The 22,074-nt window shown below is 44.6% G+C and overlaps 4 protein-coding genes across 4 annotated transcripts in view; 1 reads left to right on the top strand and 3 right to left on the bottom strand.

Annotated features, from left to right (window-relative positions):
* The window catches only part of nlrc3 (NLR family, CARD domain containing 3), a gene marked incomplete at both ends in the record, with an annotated part of 10,711 nt that extends 6,902 nt beyond the window's left edge, over positions 1 to 3,809 (bottom strand). Inside the window, 6 exons of the mRNA XM_084456500.1 lie at positions 34 to 117; positions 477 to 560; positions 957 to 1,043; positions 1,297 to 3,046; positions 3,144 to 3,407; positions 3,686 to 3,809. Coding sequence (XP_084312626.1) covers positions 34 to 117; positions 477 to 560; positions 957 to 1,043; positions 1,297 to 3,046; positions 3,144 to 3,407; positions 3,686 to 3,809 — 2,393 coding nt within the window. The remainder of the gene's footprint in view (positions 1 to 33; positions 118 to 476; positions 561 to 956; positions 1,044 to 1,296; positions 3,047 to 3,143; positions 3,408 to 3,685) is intronic.
* Positions 1 to 22,074, top strand: part of anks3 (ankyrin repeat and sterile alpha motif domain containing 3) — a 204,546-nt gene that overhangs the window by 141,391 nt on the left and 41,081 nt on the right. The window lies entirely within an intron of this gene.
* Positions 6,620 to 17,749, bottom strand: LOC311323677 (uncharacterized protein). The gene is made up of 9 exons (XM_084455968.1): positions 17,626 to 17,749; positions 16,241 to 16,809; positions 15,493 to 15,766; positions 15,011 to 15,206; positions 13,479 to 13,663; positions 11,543 to 11,638; positions 10,829 to 10,999; positions 10,023 to 10,116; positions 6,620 to 9,255 (listed from the first exon to the last, which is right to left on the bottom strand). The coding sequence occupies exons 1-9, from the start codon at positions 17,726 to 17,728 to the stop codon at positions 9,192 to 9,194; spliced, it is 1,752 nt and encodes a 583-aa protein (XP_084312094.1). The 5' UTR covers positions 17,729 to 17,749; the 3' UTR covers positions 6,620 to 9,191.
* LOC311323844 (uncharacterized protein) lies at positions 18,081 to 21,234 on the bottom strand (the record flags this gene model as incomplete). Its single annotated transcript, XM_084456144.1, has 4 exons — positions 21,165 to 21,234; positions 19,291 to 20,179; positions 18,291 to 18,471; positions 18,081 to 18,117 (listed from the first exon to the last, which is right to left on the bottom strand). The coding sequence occupies exons 2-4, from the start codon at positions 20,120 to 20,122 to the stop codon at positions 18,081 to 18,083; spliced, it is 1,050 nt and encodes a 349-aa protein (XP_084312270.1). The 5' UTR covers positions 20,123 to 20,179; positions 21,165 to 21,234.

Here is a 22,074-nt window from a genome sequence, read left to right as displayed (position 1 = left end):
GTTAGTTGCACTCATGCAGAGTCTGGCACTCACCTGATTGACACCAAAACCTGATTCATTTTGAGGGCTTCTGCCAGGAATTTGGCACCTTTAGAACCAATGTTGTTGCCACGGAGACTAGAGCCACAAAAGACTGATAGTAAAGCAACATTGCATAAAGAAGCATTTTCTACATCCTATAAAAACATCACACAACACTTCTTTCTCAACATTTTTATAAAGGCTCTCAGGTTTTGCTAGGGTTAGGGTTACACTTACAGTATGAAAGTAAGAGTCATTGTTAGTTAACAGTACTGTTGTCTGCTTGTCTGCTGTATGCTTCAAATACTAATTCATGAGTTGAAAAATCTTCATAGCCTTGCCAATTATGTCAAACAATGATGTAAAGTATAACTATGTCCTTAATTGACTGAATATATTCCCAATCCTGGAACACACACAAACACTTGGGTGACATCTAAACTCTGGTGACTTACTCAAGCGTGGTTAGGGTCCGGTTCACCAGCAGAGCTCGACTGAGGGCCTTGGCCCCCTTGTTACTGATGGCATTCTCTGCCAGACTGAGGAGCACAGGACAGAGGAGTTAATTATAGAGTGATTACGTAGGCTATACCTTACTACACAACTTCCCAGAAGAAGCAAGCTTCTAGTTGTGTGATGTTTTGGTGGTGGTTATGTTTTTTGGAAATTTCATGTTTTTAACAGTTGAGCAGTCCTCTTAATAAAACCTGACTGGAAATGTTGTATAAACTGAGATCCAGAGGGCCTGAACCTAAGCATATACTAGTATTTGATTTACACACCCACTTATAGCAAATTGATTAACTGGAGCTCCATGCCCGTCATATCAGCACTGGGGAGCTTTCCACGTGTGACTGCACAATATGTGGTAAAAACTTGTAATCTTGTCACACTTTGTGAACGGTTCTTTTAATCTGATATGAAAGCCATCAAACCTTATCTTCTGAATGTGGCAGTCCTTGGCACTCAGTAAACTCCCCAGCAATTCCATCACATCATCTTTGAAATTATTATTCTCCAACCTGCAAAATTGAAAGATAAAGCCATGTATTATTTGAAAGTTCACTCCCCTATCATTGGGAACTAGTGATGACATTTTTTTCATTCATCCATTGCTACAGTAATACAGATATACTGTATAAACATCAGCCTCTGACCTTATCCAAACTTATATATTTTATATGGCTCTACAAATGGTGTAAAGTTAGTATGAGGCAGTGGGAAGAACCTGTGTGTTACAAGGCGGGGCTAGTATGGAACGGGCGAAGAGCTGACCTAAGGTGGCTGCAGTAGAGCAGCTGTGGCAGCAGGCTCTTCACGGTGGCGTAGCTCAGACAGGACGACAGGTTGACCTCTTCGCTGCACTCCGGGGACACGTGCAGCAGGTAGGCCAGGGCGACGCAATGCGTGCGCGTTAGCTTCCCGCCCAGTCTGCCGCTCCTCAGGTCTTCCTCTACGCTCCTCAGCAGCTCCACGTGCTGCAGCTCCTGGAGGCAGTGGGCCAGGTTGACCGAGCGCAGTGACACCACGGGGCCGCCGTTGCCCAGGAGCCCCTGCAGCAGCTCGGCGGCCCAGGCCTTCAGCCCCCCGCTGTCGTCCTTCCCCAGCGCCAGCAGCCCGCCGAGAGGCCGCACTGCCGCCGAACACAGCAGCCCGGCCAGGAAGCGCACAAACACGTCCAGGTGGCCGTCTTCCGCCTGCTGCGAGCGCTGCACGGCGCTCCGGAAGTGGTTCTGGAAGCCGATCTTGGGCCAGGACATGGCGCTCTCTGTGAACAAGTCAAAGATGGCCCGTTTGGAGGAGACATGGTAATAGGTGGCCGCCAGGAACTCCTGGATGCATAAATGGGTGAACCGGAAGGCGACGCAAACCGGGGATTCCTCACGAATCAAGACTCCAGTTCCCAGGCTGCTCTGGGTGGACAGCAGGTCCACTCCATAAGCCCTCAGGTCCTGCTCGCTGAAGGTATACTTGTGCTTGAGGAGTCCGTAGAACGCCAGACGGCCAAGGGCTCCCATCAGCTTCCGGTTATTCCCATGCAGCTGTTCTGCCTTAACAGGCTCCCTGCCTCTGGGTTCTCCTGCTTCGGCTCTCATGGAGCAGTAGTGGGAGAAGAGCTCTGTGCAAGTCCTTGGAAGGCCCTCCTGACAGCCACTCTGCAAGAGGTACCTCACAGTTGTGGCCATTATCCAGCAGATGCAAGGCACGTAGGACATCACCTTGAAGATCTTATTGGATTCCATATGGGCCCATATTTGACTGGCCAAGTCCTTGTCAGTGAAGAAGTGGTTTATAAAGAGCTGAATGTCCTTCTGGCTAAAGCCAGGGATTTCCGTCACCCTGTCAACCAGACCGCCAGGGACATGTGAGGCCTCTGACGGCCTGGAAGTTACCCAAACCGCTGCCTCTGGAAGAAGGTTGCCTCTGATGATGTTGGTGACCAAGTCGTCAATGGACACTTCCTTCTTGGGGTCAGTGCAAGGTGCTGCGTCCGAGAAGTCTAGGGGACACCGGAACTCGTCCAGACCGTCCAGTATCAGCAGTACCCGGCAGGCACCGCTCAGAACCAAACTGGCGTCGGCTAGGTGAGGGAAGGCCAGCTTCACCAGCTTTTCAGCCGACAGCTTCTCTAAAGAATTCAGCTCCCAAAAGGTGAAGGGCAAGATGAAGCTTATGTCTTTACAGATCTCCCCTTGGCTCCAAAGCCTGATAAAGTAGCGGACCAAGGTGCTCTTGCCGATACCAGCCACCCCCACCGTAAGGGAAATCCGGGGAGGGAGACTGACCCTGGTGAGGGGCTCCAGGAGTTTGTCCAAGCCCAGCTGTCGGACATGGTGCCTCTTTGTTCCATGGGTGGTCTCCACCTGCACCAGGTCGTGTTCTTTCTGCTGGAGGTCAGAGAGACCATCGACCAGGAGAAGGGCTCTGGAGGAGAAGTTTAGGCTGGGATGGTCGGCTGGAAAGCTGTCTTTGTGTGCGCCAAACCGCTGCAGGAGAATCTCCTTGTGCTCCTTCACCATTGGTTCTACAGATAAGGAAAGGCGAGAGATGGGCTTTTAGTCTCTACACATCTAAACAGGCCTTGTCCTGCAGATCTCATCCCAGCCAACAGAGGTCCTCACCATACATCGTGATGAGCTGGGACACCTGGGTGTCGTAGTTCTCGATGAAGGCTCTGAGTGCGTCAGAGCCCTGGGGCTCCTTGCAGGTTAGGATGGTGGTGAACGTGTATACCTTATCCTGCAACTGCCCTGCTGCCTGGACCCGGGCTTCCTCAGCGGGACTTAGTAGGTCCAGCATCCGCATGTGGGATATCGCCCCCTCCAGGAGTGGGGTGGTAATAAAGCACTGCAGCTGTCCACAGTGTTTTTTGATCCATCCAATATCTGGTCACAATATAGATGAGTTTGTTAATTGGTTGCTGCATAGGCAGAAATCACACATTGTGTCCTGTGCAACTTGAACTCACAAAAAAACACAAAAGTTGATTCATAAGTTATTTAAAAGTATAAAATGTATAAAAGTCAGAGTTTGTTGCTAAATCATAAACGACAAAACGTTGAGCAGTTTGAATCTGTTTTGTGTGAAACTTTGAGACTTCCGTTCCTTGGTTATGAAAGCTAGTACAACTCATAATGAACATCACAGTGTCTAGCCAATTTACCTTCCATTTCCCCTTTTGTGGAGTGACAGCAGGGCGTAGACTGGAGATCCACATAACAGTCCCCTTGCCATGTGATGCGCTTGTTTCTGCCCAGGATAGCATCATAATAGGTGTTTTTCTCCATGAATGTCTGGGCTAGAGATTTCCCCACGGGTTGCTGCTTTCCATATCAAGTCTGTGGAACTGGAACAGACTGTCTTCTTGACAGTTGAGATATTCCTCAAAGTAACCCTATATGCAGACAACAGGCATGTAAAGGAGTAATAGAACTAGTGACTATGACTATGATAATTGGCTGGGTGCCCCATGGACTCTCATTAGAATTTAGTTAGTTTAGTATTTTTTTTTTTTTTAGAATATACTAATAAAAAAACAGAATAATAATCTAATTTGAATGTATCACCTGTGTGAGACAAGCATACAATGTCAAACTGTACATGGGGTTGGGGTTTTCAGTTACAGTAGCTAACATGGACAAAGCTATAGTCTACTTTGCTATACTGTGTCTGTGCTCAGAGGAAGGTGACTAATACATTACCGAAACCAAACCCCTAAAAGCAGCACAGGTTGTCAAACCTCCATTTTAGTTAAGTGACAGAGACGAGACGCATCACTGACAAAACCACCAACCACAGCTTGCAAGTTCATCCGGCTCAGAGCCCCAACGACAGAAAACATTTTGTTACCATAGAAACAGGAACTGTCCTTTGGGTAAAGCTATAGAAACGTGGTAGGGAGAGTGTGAGTGTTACTAAATGTAAATGGATTCATGGGAACAAAGAAGGGGCAAAGTGTGAGAAGGCGCAGGTATAAAACCTTTACCCGTCCAAGTCGACTTCAATTTGAAGTATTTCCTGTTTGTATGTTCAGATACGCGCTCAGAGCAGATAATGAGATTGGGAAGAGCCAGCTGAGGAGGTTCGAGCTCTCTCAATCTGTACATGAGCCACAAGCTCTGTAATCTCCTGCAAATACAGTATCACCTACTGTACAAATACAGCACCACAGGGTTAAATCCCAATGTACTATACAGAGCCTCAAATAAGAGCAAAATGTTACTTGTCTCCTGCAGACATTGTACAGAGAGCATGATAATAAGTACATTGGCCTTAAAACGCAGTGCTCAGTATATTGACCAAAAACATATACGGCAAACATTCCCTTCCCACTGAATACAGTAGATGTGAGAGTAAAACTGTTGAAAATACATGGTTACCCACAGAGCACATTCTGTATACTAGTCTAACACATGAGCGTGGAGCACACTTGAGTGACCATTAATTCACCACAGGCTAATGTTGCAGATATGGGGGGTCAAACAGTGGACAATTCCTCCAACACAGAAATTCCACTTAGCAAACTTGCTTACCTCTCAACAAGGGTGTGGTGTGCTGCAAAAAAAGGTTATCCACATCACCTACTGGTTCTAAGGACAGAAAAACAAAACTATTTGACAACTTGAAAATTGTATCACTCAGTACTGCCATGCCATTCTTGAGTGTTTTGTCTAATGGTGCTTGAAAGTTAAAGTCAAGTGGTGTTAACCGTTTGAAGTCTTGAAGTCACACCTCCTTCCTGTCTCACTTATCTGTCTTCCTGTATTGTGGTTAGGAGAGTTAAGTGTGACACACACATACTGTACACACACACACACACACACACACACACACACACACACACACACACACACACACACACACACACACACACAGGCACACACATACATACTGTACACAAACACACAACGCTTTTTCAAAAACAGTTCTCTGCTATTTTTCTTCCCACACACCAAACTATCAGAGATAGTATATACTTGGCTCAACAGCCAAGAAGCTAGGAGGCTGTTGGCGTCACTCATAGAGACCCCATATACATAGACCACAAATACAGACCTACACACTACAGTAGGATCTACTTCTGACTGTGGCTATTAGGGAGGTACAGTACATGCTGCAGAGCCGGATGTTTGACAGACAGCAAGAGCTTTATCAGCGCCTAAGAAGAGTTTGACAGGCACAGAGGACACTGCAGATGACAGGCTCAGTGCACATCACACTCCAGAACCCACTTCACCTCTGCCTAACCTCAATAATGCTCTACATCCCTTTATAGTAATAACTCTGCCTCACATCCTCTTTTGCAGCCTCTGGTTAGGTCTACATTATAGACCAGCCTGTTAGGTCTACATTTAACTGCTCTCTGACAGTTTGGTGTACGTGCAAAGAAAGCTGCTTTTGAAAAGCAGTGTGTGTGGAATAAAGAAGCTCACTCAACTCAACAATCATAGTTGATTCTACACAATGGACTCAAGATGTCATCTGTTATAGAATTTCTCGTTCAATATGGGTTAAGAAGCAACACAGTTCAACAGAGTTACCAGAGTTTATTCATCCAAGGAATGTTACAAACACTCGAGTGTGGCTTGTCAAGCAACCTGCAGCAAAGCTGGTCAGTTGAGAGAGCGCCTAATGCAATCTGTCTCACAATTTAACCAGAAGATGTGCAACCCTGTCCATGAATCTGGACATAAAATACTTCAAACCTAGACATAGATGGACCCTCCAAGTTCCATGTTGTAAAGTACCCAGGACATAGATCATTAGGGCTGCCATTTCCATACCACCCTGGTTGTAAAGATAACCAGCTTACCAAGACACTTTCCCCCTTTCCAAACACCCACATACTACAAACCTCTCTGTGACCCCAACCGCTTGTCTTCTCATTGTAACGTTGTACAGAACTAATTTTGACCCTTACACCTCCCATTACACATTGTGTGCTTACCTGACCTGGTTTACTGGGAGCAACAGAAGTGACAGGTGAGGAACGGGGGGAGAGAAAAATGGAGAGGATGAGACCAAAGGTTTGAGAGAGAAGGGGAGAGGGGGTTGGAATAAAAACATAAGCAAAATTCATGTCCATACATCTGAGGAAATACTTTATTCCGATAGAAACTTGCTATACATGGCATGAAAAAATATATCTACCAAAAGTGCATAACACTATGCACTCACATGATTTAAGTGGTCAAGACTAAAATGAACAAATTCAAAACAACAATAAAGAGTAATAAGAATTTTCTTTAAAGAAAGAAAGAAAGAAAGAAAACATAAAAATGGAAATTCATTTGGAAGCATTTCAACATGTTCCGATAGCTGAAAATACTTTAATTAAAAAATAATAATAATACTTTGATGATTGCTTGAGTCTGTCTGGAGTGTCAAGTACTGTAGGTGGGATTTCCATTTTTGGGAACAGCCCATTGGTTCCATTGTGCCAGACAAGTACAATCAAAGACAGATACATCATTAAAATGATTTCAAAAAGTACTCAGGTGTTGTTTTGAGACTTGATTATTGAAGCATAATTATTATGGCACAAAAAAAGACTGTTCTGTTTCATCAAAAACTTGGGAATACTGAATAATAGATTAGTAAAATTGGGACGTCACATCAGGATTGACTCAGTTATTTTAATTACCAGCCCCCATTCTACACACATTCTACAGCACTACATATTATAGTGAGACCACAGATCTGTGGAGAAATAGAATGTGAGCTTGTGAGATCAGGATAGTCTCACAAGGCTAAGCTAGATCTATGTAGAATGAGCAATGGGAGAAATGAACAATCCAGCACTGTGAACAACAGGACAAGGTCAAGAAATACAGAATTAAAGCTTGACATTATGACTGGTTAGCTTACAACATGATGGTGAGCAACTACATTTTGGAATCCACCTGTGACTTTAAAAGTGAATGACTTCAATCACTATCAAATTCAATTAATTATTAATACACCAGCGAGAGCAGCCTGGTTTTTGCTCTGAACTCAATTTATCTTCAGTGTGCTCTGTTGATGCTGTGTAACCGTAATTAAGGTTGGAAATGCATAAAAGGTTCTCCCTGAGAACATTTGAAAACATATTTACACTCAATGCTGCCGCGGACAAAGAGCTGTGCTTTTCTTTACAAAATATTCAGCCAACGAGCCTTACTGGCCCTTTTAATAAAGTAGAAAGGCACATGAGCAATTAGCAAGCAGACAAAGATACAACATAGCATTACAACAATCAAAACTGTTTAACAACTGTAGGCCTACCATTTTTCTCCTCCATACGAACACTGGTAAATAATTTTAAAGTTGCAGTATGTACGATTTTAGGACGATTTCAAACTATTGATTGAAGCAGTATGAATTTACTTTAACTTTGCAGACAGAATTTTCCTGTCTAGCTCGTAGCAGGCTCATAACACATAAGTTACATACTGCAGCTTTAATTCTGAAAAGATTCATCACTTTTAACAGCTCTGCAGATATAAGTACCAGGAAATAGTAACATGCAGTAGGACACAAAAAGAGTGAGGTCCCTTCACATTCCTTTCCTAGGTTTTCAATCGAGAAAATGTAAACAATCTGTTTTCCCTCCAATGTCCAAAGTGGTTACAGACACTCATCAGAAGTAAATTAAAAACATTCAAACACATAGCAAAGAACTTAGTTCATATTTCTGTCACTTTAGTAATAAACTTTAAATTTGAAGAAAAAGAGTGGAAAATCCAGATTATAAAGAGTATAACAGGCAGCAAACAGTGTTACCATGATTATTACATAACTTACATAAAACTAGTGCAACATCAATGAACAATATGATGGAGGGACTGTACTGGATGTGGATGGCAATTCTCACTCATTACAAAAAAGGATAATACTCAAATTTCAACTGTATCATCTTGATTTGATATTCTTGATTTGATATTTGATTTGACATTGTTAAAACATCAAGCTTAGACCAGCCATTCTCAACCAGGGGGCCACGGCCCACAGGTGGTCCACAGAGCGCCATCAAGTGGGCCAGGGAGGCAGTGGTAGCCTACTGCCAAATTAAAAAATTAAATAAAGTAAAGTTTGGTCATTTACAAAGCTAGGTATTTGTATTTCTAAATGTACTCAAGAATTCACATACTGTATAAATAAAAAATGTCAAGTTAAAATGCATAATTTCAATGACCAGTTACGTTTGAATATCACCACGCCAATCACATCCATTGGTGTCGAGACAAATGTGTTCAGCTAACGTAGCTAGCGAACGTTCTCTCGGATGCAAACTTCAGTCATGTCCTGTTTTTTTCTCATTTATTTGGGAAGGTGGGCCTCAGAATTTTTTTTAACAATCAAAAGTGGGCCTTAAGTTACAAAAAGTTGAGAATCCCTGGTTTAGCCTATGATTTAGCCAGTCACTGGTGAACAACATCATCTGTAATCTTGTGGAGGCTTCCCATTTGAAATATCAAATCAAATCAAATCAAACTTTATTAATATAGCACATTTCCTACACAAAGGCAACACAATGCCCTTTTAATAGAACCCAATAGACCGGCAGAAGCAACACTTGACTCAGAGATTTACTCCTTGTCACCCATACCAATTCTAACTCCCTCTCTCCCTCTCTCTCCTTCCTCCTGTTTCCCTCACACACAGCGGGGGCCCATAGAGCAGGCAGTGGATTATAGTTCTGACAATCCCTCTGCATGTTCATTTAGCTCCATAGAGTAGTAATCCAGTGGACGCCTGAGGACGAGAACACACACGCACACACACGCGCGCACACACGCACGCATGCAGGCACACACACACGCGCGCGCACACACACACACACACCTCACGTCAGTTGCCTGAAAGCCATTCAATGTAAAAGTCCATAAATGGATCAAACACAATCGTTGATAGAGAGAGACAGAGGGAGAGGGAGAGAGAGAGAGAGAGAGAGAGAGAGAGAGAGAGTGTGTGTGTGTGTGTGTGTGTGTGTGTGTGTGTGTGTGTGCGTGCGTGCGCGAGAGCATCTGCATGAGTGAGAGAGTAAGAGAATGCAAATGATTAAACAAATTAATCGAGACAAATTAATCACTTTTTAATCACTGGCTTGGCTTGAATTTACCACTATGTCACTATATTTTAACATTAAAAGCTAGAGTTATTAGTTAATAAATAAAAACTGTTGATTTAGCGAGAAAACAATTCATAATTGATCTCCAAACGAGTGTGTGTTTCTCTCTGTGTGTGTTAACCATATAATATTCCCAAATGTAAATGCCTCTGTCTAACCGTGTGTGTGTGTGTGTGTGTGTGTGTGAGAGAGAGAGTTCTCACCTCCTCTTGTAGAGGTATGTGAGTGTGTGTGTGTGTGTGTGTGTGTGTGTGTGTGTGTGTGTGTGTGTGTGTGTGTGTGTGTGAGAGAGAGAGAGTTCTCACCTCCTCTTGTAGAGGTATGTGACCGTGTGTGTGTGTGTGTGTGTGTGTGTGTGTGTGTGTGTGTGTGAGAGAGAGAGAGTTCTCACCTCCTCTTGTAGAGGTATGTGAAAAGCGCTGCTCCCAGTCCCAGCAGCAGCAGTACTCCAGCCACCAGGCCTATCTGCAGGCCCAGAGCAGACTCTGGGAACACACACACACACACACACACACACACACACACACACACAGACACACACAGACACATACACTCACACACACACACAGTGTGCATTGCAGTGACTTTTTTTGTCATATTTAACAGTGCCACTTTGTGCACAATATGAATAGTGCATGTTTGGACAACTTAAAATATAATTGCTGGAGAACTCAAATCCTAGACCTTGAAAACAGCTACTGGGGATATGCAGTATAAAGTCCTCCAACTTCACTTTCTGGGTACAGTTCATCTCAAAATATGGGATATTAAGGGATGCTAAAGCTCAGCCTTGACAGCTGTTCTGTGTGTGTTTGCGTTCATTCCATTCAGTATCCTATATATCCAGTATGCCTTTATTTTGATTGGCTGTCAGCCCATGAGCGCTTACTGCTGTTTTTCATAACTAAACATCTGGAACACCTCAAGTGTTCAGTCTAACTAGCGTTAGGTGCTCTAGTGTTCAGTCTAATTAACGTTAGGTGCTCTAGTGTTCAGTCTAATTAACGTTAGGTGTGCAAGAAGATGTTACAGTATATGTATTTTTTCTGACTTGCATGAAAATTCAAAGTTTTTCAAAGCTTCAGATGACCGGTGTCCAGGTTTCTTGAATAAGGCATGTTCAGGTTATAGAATTAGAATAAACTTTGTATCATGTACATCTATGCGGCTGAACAACAGTGTTGAGCTAGAGCTCACCTGGGCTCATGTGCCGGTCAGTTGTGGAAGCAGGGGCCGAACAGATGTCTCCCTGGGCAGGGGAGGGGTGTGTGTGGGACGTTTGGAGAATGAGGGTCTTCTGATGGTCAGACAGGGCCTGGATGTTCCCCTGCACGCGCAGCCAGCCCGCCACACACGAAAAGTTAGCCCCTGTCACACACACACACGCACACATAGACGAGGAGCATCACGTAACTGTAGGATACATTGCGTGCTATACAGTACACAACGTGTTCGTATGGCTTCAGCTTTGGAGAGAAAGAGAAAGAGAGAAAGTGCAGCAATGGTTTTTTCTAATGTCGCTGACTCCGTCACATATTGTCGGTCAAGTGTGATTGGATAGCTAGATAGAAGGCTCGTGCGTTGCCATGGATATGCTTGTTCCGCAGCCTTGTTTTAGTTTTGTCTGTCATTTGAAGTTTGGTTGTCATGGAAGGAGTAGAGGAACGTCTCTCCCAGCTTGTGAGGAGATATCCCCATCTATACCATTCATCCCTGCCCCTTCACATATGCCCAAGTACTGCGGAAAATAATGAAAACAAAACACAATGAAAACCGCTCTCTGAATAACCTCTTTACCGCAGATTAAACTCTTTGGTATCGAATCGGATACAAAGTATATGTTTTCATTACATCCCTAGTGTGTGTGTGTGTGTGTGTGTGTGTGTGTGTGTTATGTGTCTACTGTCTCACCCTGCAGGTAGAGGGCTGAGATGCCACAATGACAGCGCTGCTCCAGATAACCAGCCACCTCCATGACTCTGTTACCCTGTATCAATCCACTGCAGTCTGGAGAGAGAGAGGGGGGGCAGTAGAGGAAGAAAGAGAGGGAAGTATAGACACAAAAAGACAAAGAGATAGTGAGTGAGAGAAAGAGACAGACAGAGAGAGAGGTGTGGGGGGGTGGGGGTTATAATGGTTTAAGCACCACAAAACATTTTAAAAAAAAAGGTACCAAGAGGTGGAGCTGAGATCAGCTGATGTAACACCTTGTTAAGTAAAACTTGTCTAGCCATGTGTACAATATAAATCTATATCTACAGTACTGTGCAAAAGTCTTAGGCCACCCAAGAAAATTAAATGTTTAAAAATCTATCTGAGCAATAAGCTTGTAAAAACACTATGTAACATTAGAATTAATACAATAAAACTAGAATTTCTTTTTTTCCAAAAAGTTATTGTTATCTTGTGTTCAAGCTGTCATTTGTAGAAACTAAACGCAGTGGAAGACCCAAAAAGATGTCTGCATCTGAAAGATGTCTGCAGCTGTCTGCGTCAGTACTTAAAGGTCACTTCCTTACGAGACAGAAGGAAATCCAGTGAAGTGCTTGCTCAGCATCTGGAAGAGTCATCTGGTGCCAAAGTACTGTAGACGTTTTGATCATGAGAGGAAGTCTTATAAAAATGGTCTTGTACTGTGGGGCGTGTTGCAGCTACCATTCTCTGCAACAAGCAGAAGAGATTGCAGCATGCAAGAGACCATAAGGCAGTCTTATGATTTGAAAATTTGGGTTCACAAAGATGCCAGTATGTCAGAAGAAGAGTTGGTGGGAAGTAAGTTAATGCCTTCTGTGAAGCATGGTCTGGGAGAATTTACCACAGGACTAGCTGTTAATAAATTACACAGCAGTGTACCAAAATGAACTGCTTCAGTTTTGCATTTTAAGTGAGGCCATACAAAATACTGTTGTTTTTTTAAACAAACAAATCGTATGACTTTTTCTTGTTAATTTGTATGTGTTTATTCTAATGCAAATAAACTCTTACTGTCCAAATAAATAGCGTTAAACATAATTTTCTTGGGTGGTGTAAGACTTTTCACAATAGGCTACTGCACATCTAGCTACTTGCATCACTTTCCAGTGAAGCTTATCCTTTTTTCTTCATATTGCCACAGAAACACTACCCGTGTTTGTACTGAAGCTGAATCATAGAAAATCACTTGCATATTTTTTTTCTGTGTAATGCATGGTTCTGAATCAGACTACTGAAATAATGGATCAACATAAATAATTGAAATTGTATTCATAACTTCATTGGATTTGTTGAGCAAGTGAAGACGGTGCGGTTGTTCCTGTTTCCTCATAGAATCTACACCTGTGCACCTGTCACTGAGATTTGATTCAGGTGCACAAAAGACTTCCAATTATCTATGGGGAGTGGGGGAGGAGCATATGGTGGAATGAGCTGCAGTATGTATGATTTTTTGTAAGATTTTAAACATTTGAATATTGCTATGACAAATTGAGAGGGATAAGTGATTTAGCTCCTTTGTGAAAACCATGCCTGTGTACATTGCTGTTTGGCTCTGCTACAGTAATACTACTACTACTACTACTACTACTACTACTACTACTAATAATAATAATAATAATAAGAAGAAGAAGCAGAAGAAGCAGAAGAAGAAGATTTGGGGCCGCAATGGTGGAATGAGCTCCCCTCTCCTGTCAGGACGGCCGAGTCACTACCCGTCTTTCACAGGAGACTGAAGACCCATGTGTTCAAAGAGCATGCGGGCTGCTCCTCACTCACCTCTTATCGTCAGTCTCTCTTCGTCTGCTAAAGGCTTAAAAATATAGGGTGTAGACAATAATAAATCGTCCAACTGTGAGATGGGCGATATGCATACTTCCTGAGTGCTCCTGCCAATCTCTGGAGAGGGGGCCCAGGCACAGGTCGATGGAGCTGGAGAAGGCGGGGCTAGGGCAGAGATTGGCGAGGCGGGGAGTGGGGGAGGAGCTTGTCCAAGAGGAGGGACTTCTTGCTTCACAGCATGAACAACGACTGAGGGAAACGGGACCATCCTCTACTGACCTGCATAGCCACACACACACACACACGCGCACACACACACACACACACACACGCACACACACACACACACACACAAACAAATGCAGGGTATTCTTACTTTCAGTTAATTCTGTCGATGAAAACTATGCCAAAAATTATTCATTGCCATTATTAACAGCAGTCAATCTTCAGGTGTTGTTCCTGTAAGCTTTAAACATGCAGTAGTGCAACCTCTGTTAAAGAGTGTGTGTTAGCTCATTTTAGGCCCATCTCCAAGCTGCCTTTTATTTCAAAGATCTTAGAGAAAGTTGTCTATTCCCAGTGTTTTCTTGATGATAATAATATCCTGGAGGTTTTTCAGTCTGGTTTTAAAACACTGCATAGCACCGAGTCAGTTCTACTAAGGGTTTTTAATGACATTCTCCTGGCGATTATGTGATTCTTGTCCTGCTGGACCTAACTGCTGCGTTTGATACAGTGGACCACAATATTTTAGTTTCCCGACTGCAGCACCTAGTGGGCATTTCTGGTAGTGCTCTGGAATGGTTCAAGTCCTATCTGGCAGATAGAACTATGTGTCAGCCTTGCTGGATTGGAATCCTCCTCCGCTCCTCTGTCATATGAGGTTCCACAGAGCTCAATTTTAGGGCCCCTGCTCTTCTCTCTGTATCTGCTGCCACTGGGTTCCATTCTCAGGAAGCATGGTATCTCTTTCCATTGCTACGCTGATGACAGTTAAATATATGTGCCACTGAAGAAGAAAGACCCCTCAGCAATACAACCTCTTCTGTCATGTCTCGAGGACATTAAAGCCTGGATGGCCCTAAACTTTTTAAGTTTTAATGAAAAGAAAACTGAAGTGATGGTGTTTGGTCCTGAAGTGATGGTGTTTGGTCCCAACGGGGCACGTGAACTCCCCCCTGTTGACCTGGGCCCCCTGGCACAGTATGTCAAGCCAACAGTCTCGAACTTGCGTTTTAAGATGGACACTGATTTTAAACTGGATCGCCAAATCAGTACAGTAGTCAAGTCCAGCTTCTTTCATTTGAGGCAGTTGGCAAAGATCAAACCCATTCTCGCACGTCAGCACTTTGAAACCGTAATCCATAATCTTAAATAAGATTAAAATCTTAGTTGATTAAAATCTTATTTAGTCAACTTAAACTAGACTAAAACTAAAACAATTCAGATTACTAAAACATGACTAAAACTAAATAACATCTTAGTGAAAAGACTATCACTAAAACTAAATCAAAAATTGCTGTCAAAATTAACGCTGCTTACTTTATATACTTTCTTTTGGCATTTTTATGACACTACTGGATGATAGCATGTGTTGTGCTAAGTTAGAAGGACTTGCAGCCTTACCTGAGTGCAGGCATTACCTGCTGCCCCCTGGTGGCTGACAGAGAGGCGAGCAGCTGTGGGCTGTCACTGAACACCAGCGTGTCTCTGAGACTGCTGTTAGACAGGGAGGTGCCAGTCCTGCACACGCTGAGGGAGTCATGACACAGAACCACAGCCCCCTGGGCTGGCATTGTAACCCCTTCTGGGAAGGCCTGGTCTGTGGAGTACAGAGAGAGAGAGAGAGAGAGAGAAAGAGAGAGAGAGAGAAGAGGATGCAAAGGGAGAGGAAGATGAGGGCAGATGGTATAGATGGCAGGCCAGAGAGAGAGATGGAGGGGAGGAGGGGAAGGGAGAGATAGAGCATGAAGAGAAAGAGAGCAAACAAAAAAATAAAAAGCGGGAGAGATTATAAATAACTCGGCCAAGTCATTCACATTTGAGCTTCTAAAGCTTTACATTTACAAACTGTTATTCAGGGTCTATATTATCTCCCCTGTTCTCACCTGCTCCAGTGACGTTTCCAACCAGATAGAAGCCATTGAGGTCGGTAGACCCGGTCAGAGGGAGGGTCATGGTGGTCCAGGTACGGTCCTGTTCAAACACGGTCAGGTACAAACCCTTGAGAGTGGTCAGGGGTGGTCCAAACAGCTCCATGAAAGCCCTCTGCTGGCTGTGGTTGGTCCAGCGGGCACTGCCCACCTCGTTGATGACCACACCCACGGGGGGCGGGGGAGGGGCTGGGCAGGCGTTCTCCTTCAGAGGGGTAGGTGGAGCCACCTGGAGGACAAGTTAACTAATACGATTTACTTTTTTCTCATATTTTTTCCCCCTCGTTTAATTTTTCATCGCTGTCAGGTGAAAAACTCCCCTCCCCCAAAAAACACACCTCCCAGCCCTGGGACCAATTAAATTGATTCTGAACAGCTCATCATTTGTGATTTTATGTTCAAAAGCATAGAAATTGGAATGCCCTTTTCAACATTCTGAAAACCTTGTATCTCAAAAATGTTTTCACCTGACCGAAATGTTATATTACCATTATATAAAGAAGCCATCACATAAAAAATGAACACAGCAATCTTGTTTATATCTGAATCAAACTGCTCTTATGATAATCATCTTGAAAGTGACATGACAACATAACTGGCCTGTAGCCAGTTTCAGCCCGCTTTTAGCAATGAATAGTGTATGTCGCTCTAGTTCGAGCGTCTGTTCGTTGACCCTGATGATGTAACAGTTGGCCCTTCTCACCACGAAGGCAGACAGGTCCGCCGGCTGCAAGCTGCCACAGCGACTCAGCGCCTCGTCTCCTGGCAGCGCCTCGGGGTCCTCCAGCAGGGGGAGCTGTCCGGGCGTCAGCGCATCGCTCAGCTCCTGGGCCTCCTTGTCCGAGCCTCTCTGACGGTACACCACGGCGTCCAGCAGGCCCTGCGTGGGGACCCCCGTCCGAGAGGCCGAGGAGGGCGGACCGTAGGGGCTGCGGTAGAGCGCCAAGGCGTCTGGCCCGTTCTGGATAGTGTTGGGCGGGAGCCGGACCGAGGGCGCCGGCACCAACCTATCGCTGCCCACCAGGAAGTAGCCGTGGGCGTTGGTGAAGTGTCCGCTGAGGCTGATCTCGCGGTAGGGTCGACTGTTGTGGCCGTTGAAGAGGAGGAGCCACAGACCCTGCAGGGAGACGCGGCGGCCGGAGGGGTGCCACAGCTCCACGAACTCGCCGTCCTCGGCCGCGCCGGGCGTGTCGGAGTTCACCTCGCTGATGAGAACGTCCCCGCGCTCCCATGGGGGCAGGTGAGGGGGCATGTCTGTACCACCAGGAACCACTGATAGAGGGAAAAGCAAGGCAGCAGAGAGATTTATACTGTTTACTACAGTATGTTCTCATGTAGTAGTTCTTTCCTCATCGTATTAAAATGTCACATCATACTTCACAATAACAAAGCCCAACAATGGCCAGTGTGTGGAGGGAGAGAGATGGACTGATACATAGAAACAGGTCAGCAAGGCAGGAGTGTTCAGAGGTTTATGGACGTCGTAATTTGATATAGTATTCATGTGGTAGTTGTTTAGTGTCATAATAGTCCCTGTGCATTTAGAGTCCTCACTCAAGTCCAACAACTATTCTTCAATTCATGATATAAGATGAATTAAGAGTGGATAAAATGTTCTCCTGTAGTTGTTTTGACTTGTTTTCCCCATCGAGTATATTTCTCACAAAGCCCAAACAATTAATCTTTTCTTCAGTTTCATTGTTTTAGTCACATTAGGGGCTAACATAGGCTGCGGTTTGTGGGTTTGGGTACCCATAAGGTCATAGATCTAAGTACACGCGCACAATTTGAATCAGGTGTGGCCACGCCTCCAATCATTATTCTTTCTTTTTTTTTTTCTTCTAAATGTTGACCTGATACCAAATTCTAATAATTATTATAATTGCTGTAGCAGAACCAAACAGTAGTCTGCAAAGACTAATTTTTCACAGAAAACCTCAATCACTTATCCTTCTTGATGTATCACAGCAATATAGCAATATTTAAATCTTTAAAATCTTACGAAAATCTTACATACTGCAGCTCAAATGGCAGACATTCACAACCAGCATGTTGGTGTTTCATAGACGCATGCAGTCCAACACTCACAGATGGTATGAGGGCAGATCTTGGGCCATGGACACTGGTTGGGCTGTCCCAGCGTCTGAGGGGCCTCCCAGAATACACCTGGGTCTCTGGACCAGCTGGCCATTCCACAACGACTGAGGTAGTAGCCTCCTTCTCTGAACCTGAGGAAGACCAGCAAGGTAAAAGGGGTGATCTTCAGTTCACCAACAAAGCAGCTCTATAATTGTCAAATTTCAAAACACATAAATAGCAGGAGAGTCCAGCATCTTAAGGACAGTACAACAAAAGTTATTCAGCCTACAGGTGGAGGTGTGTGAACTGTACATAGATGATTAAGCCGATAGTGAGGATAGAGAGAAATAATTATCAGATGTATGTATATTTATTATTATAGAGAGAAATAATTATCAGATGTATGTATATTTATTATTATATGTAGGCAACCTGAAGAGTACTTCAGTCTACAAACAGAATAATCAGATACTGTAGATGTTGGACCTGTACATGTTGCACCTGTACAGAGACAGACTGCTGAATACATAAACGATTAATCGTGATTGTGATGTGACTGTATGTGTTTGCATGACTTGTCTGTACGTGTGTTCTATGTGGCAAACTGGATTAAAATGAATTTCTAAATTATAGAAAATAAATGCAATCTAATAAGGGAGTAGAGACAAGCTTGCCCAGTGCTGAGTTGGTAGGCTTCTCTTCCTGGTATGAGGGTCTCAGTGAGGTTGGCGCTAGGCTGATCCCCTGGTCCAGAGAACACAAAGGCATCCAGGGGCTGCGTCTGGCTCAGGAGGCTCCCCACCAGGAAGTCTGACGCTCTTCCACTGTACAAGGCCACCGCCCCAGGCTCATCTCCTGGGAACATCACACAACCAACCTCAGGACTGGCGCAGAAATCACAGGAAACTAATTTCACTAACGACTCATTTAGGGAGGTACAGTAGGGAGGTTTGTACAACGCAGAATCTGTAGACTCTGATTATTCCTTTACTGCTTTTATTGTCTTTTTATGTCTCATTTAATCATATTTTAGCCTCAGTCTAAGACACTGGGAGAGGGAATCTCTCCAGGCGTTCACTACAGATTCAGCTTCCCCAGTATAGAAAAGAAGTCACTGCAAGGCAAGCCAGTCCAAAGCTTTGGCCGCAAAATCAGTTTAAAAGAGTGATTATTTACAGAAGTATTTATAACTGACACTACTGTTTTCATGTTTTCATAACTCTGTGAAGCTGAGATTTCCTCTATGTTTGCACAACCCAATGTTGTCATGTACAGTATAGGACACACCACACTCACACATCACGCCGCATACACATACACACACTCACACATCACGCCGCACACACATACACACACTCACATTACACTCTGCATCACTGTATATACACTGACTGCACTGCTTTTTGTACACTGTTCTTTTTCTTATCCTTTTAGCGCTAGCATTTCATACTCGTCCTTTGCAACTGTCCTGTCTTTGCCCTGTCCTATCTCGTCCCTGCACCCTGTCCAATGTTGACTCAATGTTATGCAACACAACCAAAAGCAAATTCCTACTAGGAATTAGTGCATGCTTCGCTGGCACTGTCATACCTGCGACCACCAGAGTCACTGATTCCTAGTACGTTGAAAAACTGCATGGCAATAAACGGATTCTGATTGTGACTCATGACTCACCTTTCATGTTCCTCTTGTCTATGGTAATGGAGACCATGCCCTTCCTGGAGGTATTCACATCCACACTAAAACTGACCCTGTCCGTCCTCCCATCCACCACCACCAGCACCAGAGGCCCAGCAGCCTGGGACTCGCTTAGCTCCACAAACCCATCCACCTGCCCCAATCCCAGCTTCAGCTCGCTGATCACCGGGGCAGTGGCCGGGAAGGCCGGAGGAGTGCAGTTGTTGCGCTGGCCAGGGGAGGGCAAGGCCACTTGGAAGCCCCAGCTGTCTCCGGAAAGGAGGCACCTCTCGATGGACTCGTCCCCCTCATGGATCCCCTCATCCTCCACGAAGGGCGGCTCCCCGGGGGTCAGCATCTCCGCCAGGAAGTCCACGCCCCCGGACCTCCGCGTCATGTACACCACGGCGTCCACCAATCCCACGGCTGTGGCGTTCATCTTCTCTGTGTAGCGGGCGGCGGATGTGTGGTACAGCGCGATGGCGTCCGGCCCGTTCTGGACCGTGTTGGGTGGGAGGGGGATGGCTGGTGTGGGCAGCATGTCCACAGAGCCCACCAGGAAGAAACCGCGGTCGTCTGTGGACTGGCCCTTCAGGTCCAGGACCTTGTAGGCCACGTTTCCATTGCCATTGTAGAACACCAGAGTGTAGCCGTCCAGGGAAGCTCTCTGTCCACTGGTGTGGTACAGCTCCACAAACTCTGTCGTGTCCAGTTTGGGGTTGTCGGCGTTGATCTCACTGATTATGAGGCAGGGTTCACCACTCATCGGCGTTACCATGGACACAGATAGGCAGACAGCGATTGCGCAAAAGGACAGACTGACCTCCATGGTCTGCAACTTCCTCAATAAAGCCAGAGCAAAAATTTCAAGGAGGGTGGGCAGCTTCTGCAAAGCAAAAGCAAGAGGCTTCTAAGACATTCAAACTATGGGTAAACTGAATGAATAAGAGGTGTATTATGCAGTTGAGCTGTATGTGAATGGAGTGTAGTAATAGTAGTAGGAGTAGTAGTACCCCAGGGGGAAACTGCACATACAATAGCCTATAAAATAGCAAGCCTACATGACAACTCCTATAGCAGTATCAGAACATGCATGTCCACTATCCATTTAAAAGAGAGGTAAAGCATACAGTAACGTATGTAATAGTTCTGGAACCAAACCAGAACCACTTAACTGTTTGCAGCAGGCCTAATAATAACCGTTTATAGATTATACTTTGTTCATCGTATTTCAATACCGACGGTAGCAGAGTCGAACTGAACGTGCTGGGTCGTCTTTGCCATGACGTGACGGTAAATGCAGCGCCTTTCTTAGCAGTGCACATGCACAAAGGCCTGTTCGATCAAAAACAATACCGATTTCAGACGTGTGTGTTGCCTTGATTATGACTTCAGCCAGACTAACGTTATTGCAAAATGTCTGTGGCTATATTTGCCCATTCCTGGGTAGGTTACAATGGCTGTAGCTATGGACCCAATTAACCTGTTGATGGCTGTTATTCTAGACGAGCACCGCTTCAGAAATGTGCGTAGCTAATTCATTTTTCAAGTATTACACCACATTTAACAAGATAAGCAATAGATGTGGACTAAATGCTCGGTCAGCAGGGTAAAGCATGGAGTCACGAACAACCGAGAAAGTTACTTTTTTCCAAGAAAAAAGTAAAAACCGTCTTTTAAAGATTTTGCAGAATGAATTCACAATATGCAACGATTCTAAGCCTACTTCGCATGTAGGACTCGGCAGTAGGAAATATTATCGTCATGCTATATTCAACACATCTCCGATACTTGATATTCGCGAAGAAAACCGTTGTCTATCCCTAAATTGTTGACACAGAAGATTACAAGTGGCGACGTGATTTACCCACCGAATTTTAACCCGTCTTCTACGACGGGGCTCTTGCTACAATGTTACAATCCCAAAATCGACAGTGATTTACAGTAATCCGGGGGTGTATGAGTGGAAAGTTTGTTGCTATCTCTGCCGCTCCCAGCCTTCTCTCCTCATTGACAAAGCGCTTTCTCCCCCTCTCTTGTGCGTGGGCGGTCTGGGGGGAAGATGATGCTGGGTATCCTTCTGCTGCGTGACATTCCAGGCCATCCAAGTTCAGCTCTCTGCCTTCTCACAATACAATGTGCCTCCTTTGGCTCAAAATGTCATACTTGCTTGCATTCCTATTACTGTCAATGACAAATAGGCTATTGTGATACCAGGCTTATAGTGTTCCCAAATGTTTTAGGAATAATGTAAAACCTGGGTTTTGGCCTACACCTGGTTTTAGACTATACCCCCGAGATCTCAAGGAATGCGTGACTGGCCTGAAAACAGCAGCGATAAAATAGGCCGGGAGACAGGAGACCTCAGGGTGTCTTCTGCTACCTTTTCACTGCGATTTGATGCTAGCTTAAGACAATACCTTGGCCAATCACAAGTTGATAAGGAGCACCCCCAACTCAGCCCCGTTTGGTCTCAGGGAGCCCCAAAAAAACTTTGGCAGAGTATCTTGACACTTAGGGGAAAACAGGAAAAAGATTATCGGGCTTGCTGCAACCCTATTTTAAGATCTGACCCCCCACCCCTAAAAAAAAGGACTGTACACCTGACACATTCTCATCTTTTTTATTTTTTAGCACTTTATGGTGCATGTCTCACTTGAGTATAGAAAGCTTCGATTTGTGCCCAAGATTACCTTTCTATCTCAAAATCTACACTTCAAAAGTTTTTATACAGTATAGTCTACAGTAGCAGGAGGGGATCAGATTTTGAGGTACGTAGGT

The sequence above is a fragment of the Borostomias antarcticus genome (assembly GCF_949987555.1).
Source record: "Borostomias antarcticus genome assembly, chromosome: 22".
Lineage (NCBI taxonomy): Eukaryota > Metazoa > Chordata > Actinopteri > Stomiiformes > Stomiidae > Borostomias > Borostomias antarcticus.
Note: the sequence above shows the minus strand (reverse complement) of the source record. Positions and strands in the feature narration are given on the sequence as shown.